Raw genomic sequence first — 3,464 nt, 5'->3', positions numbered from 1 at the left:
AAGGGAGTTCCTAAAGTGTTTTCAACTGCTCGGAAACATACGTGAGAGGAGTTCGTGACATAATTTGGTGGCAGCGGTTATTTCGATCTACTGTTCGACTTAACTGTGTATTTATCTACGGTTGTGGTAGCAGTTTGATCTACTGTATTTTGCCATAGATTGGTGGCTATTTTAGGATCAACTGTACTTTATTGATATTTTGTGAAAGCGGTACTTACGATACTGTGATATTTTACGGAAGCCGCGGTGCTACGTTTTGTTTAATCGTAAGTACACAAACATTGTTTTAAGAACAGTACATTTATTTAGAACAGTAGACTTGTGAACGTCTCGGTAACTACGATTAACTAGTAACAAGACCCTCATCCAGATTTAAAATATGGCTGATAAACAATCAACAACAAGATCCGGTAGAGAATACAGCGGCGGCGATGAATCTGATTCTGAGGTAGAATCGGTTCAGTCATTACAACCTGAACAACAGGCAGAAGAGTCTGTACCAACCAGTGGACATAACCCTACAGGGGCTGACTCATCTTCAAAAGATGTTTTGTTGTTGATGCAGCAACAAATGCAACAGCAGAATCTAATGATGCAGCAACAAATGCAACAACAGAATCTTATGATGCAGCAGATGATGGAACAACGCAAAGAAGATATGGAAAAACAAGAACGTTTACGTAGGGACGATATAGAGAAACAGCAAGCATTGGTAATGGCGTTAATGGAAAAACAAAAGGACAGTGAGGAGAAACGATTAAAAGATATAATGAGATTGAAGGAAGTTCAGATTGTAAAACTTTCTGATAGTGATGATATTGAAAATTATCTCACTACGTTTGAACGAATTGCTAACACCTATGAGTGGCGAAAAGAACACTGGGTAGTAAAACTGATACCACATTTGACAGGCAAAGCAAGAGCAGCCTATGCATCACTACCAGCGACAGAAAGTAACCAGTACGACATAGTGAAGAAAGCAATATTACAAAGGTATGACATAACTGAAGAGACATATAGACAAAGGTTTAGGTCAATTAAAAAGAAAAGTGAAGAAAGTTATAGAGAAATGTATGTTAGGTTGAAAGACTTATTTACTAAGTGGGCTAGGCCTGCTGATAAAAGCAAAGATGATTTAGCTGAAACTGTTATTTTAGAGCAATTGATAGATATTATGCCCACAGGGGTACAAATTTGGGTTCAAGAACATAAACCAGATTCTGGATTAAATGCTGCAGAATTAGCAGATAATTATTTTCAAGCTAGAAAAGGTATCGATTTTGAGAAAAAGTTTCAAAATAGAAAACACGAAAATAGAAACAACCAGGAGAAAACAGTGAGAGGCACTCCTGAAGTTGACAGTAAGGGTAATAATAACCGGGCCCCCCTGATAACTTTCATAAATCACAATCTGACGCTAGACAACCTCTCGTTTGTAGACGGTCCAAAAAAGTAGGCCACATAGAACGATTTTGTCGAAGTAAGGATGGCTTTTTGTCGACAAAGACAGATACTGTTTCAAAACCATGTACACCTTACATTTGTAGAGGCCTAGTTGAAGGATGTGAAATTTTGATAGACTCTGGATGTGATATGACACTTGTTCATTCTGATTTAGTAGCGGCTAAGAAAATTAATCTAAAATTAAGCTAAAATTACATGCAGGTGCGTCCATGACCATGTCCAAGCCTATCCCACTGCATTCGTCAATATTAAGGTTAATAACGAAGACCATAATTTGTTGGTTGGCGTTTGCAGCGATTTACCAAGAGATGTAATTCTTGGTAGGGACTTTCCTAAATTTGGAGACTTATTAGGGAAGGGGAATAAGAACCATGATAGGCATAGTTTTGTTGCCACTAGAGATCATGCTAGAAAAGAAAAACTAAGAGAGGAAAACCAATTAAATTCGGAAAAAGCTTCTGGGGTTATTTCACGTCAGTTAGATGATGTGGTTAATTTTCAAAAAGAATTTGGACATTTAGATGGCCAACTACTCAGTGACAACCCTCCCAAGGAAAAAGTTCATAAAACCAGAAGTGAGAAACGAAAAGTTAGGAAAGAGTTTGCAAAAACAAAGGAAGCTCAGGCTCAGTCTAGCCAAGATAGTGAATTAGACATTTTAGATATTGGCAGAGATAAAATTAAGGATTATCAGGTTAAGGATAGAACTTTAATTTCACTTCGAGAACGGATGTTAGTACAGAAAGATGATGAAACTATAAAGATAGTCTGTAAGGATGGAATTTTATTTAGGCAAGTTTTCACTAAACACCAGACAGAACCAATAGAGCAATTAGTAGTTCCATACCCTTGCCGTAATAGTGTATTGAAAGTCTCACATGATATTCCTTTGGCAGGTCATTTAGGTAGGAAAAAGACATTAGATAGGATAAAGCAGAGATTCTTTTGGCCTGGTATTAGAAAGGATGTGACCGAATATTGCAACACTTGTGAAAATTGTCAGAAAACTTCAAAGTATAAAACTAAATTGAAGGCCCCGATGATTCCTATGCCAATAATCAGTGAACCATTCCGCCGAATCGCTATGGACATTGTTGGTCCACTAGCACGGAGTAAGACAGGAAATAAATATGTCTTGGTTATATGTGATTATGCAACTCGATATCCGGAGGCTATCCCACTGAGAAGTATTGAAGCTCCAAAGATAGCGGATGAGTTGATTAAATTATTTTCCAGGGTAGGGGTACCAACAGAAATTTTAACCGATCAAGGCTCTAACTTTACCTCTAAGTTGTTGAGTCAAATTTATAAGTTACTTTCAATTCAGTGTTCTGATGTTGTCCAGTGCCTGGTAGCAATCAAGACTGATTAATTAGGAGGATTTGAGGTAAACTCAGAAAAGTCCATCCCAATTGAAAATCTGCAAAGATAATCATTCTACACATTTTCCACAGTGAATCAGATCCAGCTCAGGATAGCAATGTGGTAAACGGTCAGTTAACTACCCAGGGGCTGTGCTGTCAGTCGCGAGGTTGGAGTTACTTCACCCTTCTTCTCAGCGAGACAAAGAACAGTCTTAGGCTAATCAACAGGTTCATAGGGGACACAGCTTCGTGGATTTGCCCTGCGGCTGGCTAAGGTATAGCACATAGCCCTTGTCGGGTGAGGACACGGAAATCGTTATCCCTTTCCATGCATCGCTGCGTCTCCCCACAGGTAAATCCAATAACCTTTTTACCTTATACGAAATGAGAGTCCATCATCGGACGAGTGTAGGGCGGCTTTATTCAACCAAAAGAATTCCAAACTTGGGCTGGAAGAATTAGCTCCTAAAGTCGGTATCCCAGGCTGAACTGCCGTGACCATGCAACCATCCTGTGAATATACAAGTAATTTAATCCATTTGGGGCCCGGGTTTCTGTAATGGTCCTTAAACCTCCTGGGTCCCAAACAAAACCCTCACTCCCTATCTCGCCACTTGTGTGTCGAATCTGAGCAAC

At 39.2% G+C, this 3,464-nt stretch overlaps 1 protein-coding gene across 1 annotated transcript; it reads left to right on the top strand.

Moving 5' to 3' along the window:
* Positions 1 to 379: 379 nt before the first annotated feature.
* On the top strand, positions 380 to 2,836 carry LOC140039470 (uncharacterized). Its single transcript, XM_072085073.1, has 2 exons — positions 380 to 1,452; positions 1,666 to 2,836. The coding sequence occupies exons 1-2, from the start codon at positions 380 to 382 to the stop codon at positions 2,834 to 2,836; spliced, it is 2,244 nt and encodes a 747-aa protein (XP_071941174.1).
* The last annotated feature ends 628 nt before the right edge of the window (positions 2,837 to 3,464 follow it).

Source organism: Antedon mediterranea, chromosome 2 (genome assembly GCF_964355755.1).
Source record: "Antedon mediterranea chromosome 2, ecAntMedi1.1, whole genome shotgun sequence".
Classification (NCBI taxonomy): Eukaryota; Metazoa; Echinodermata; class Crinoidea; order Comatulida; family Antedonidae; genus Antedon; species Antedon mediterranea.
Note: the sequence above shows the minus strand (reverse complement) of the source record. Positions and strands in the feature narration are given on the sequence as shown.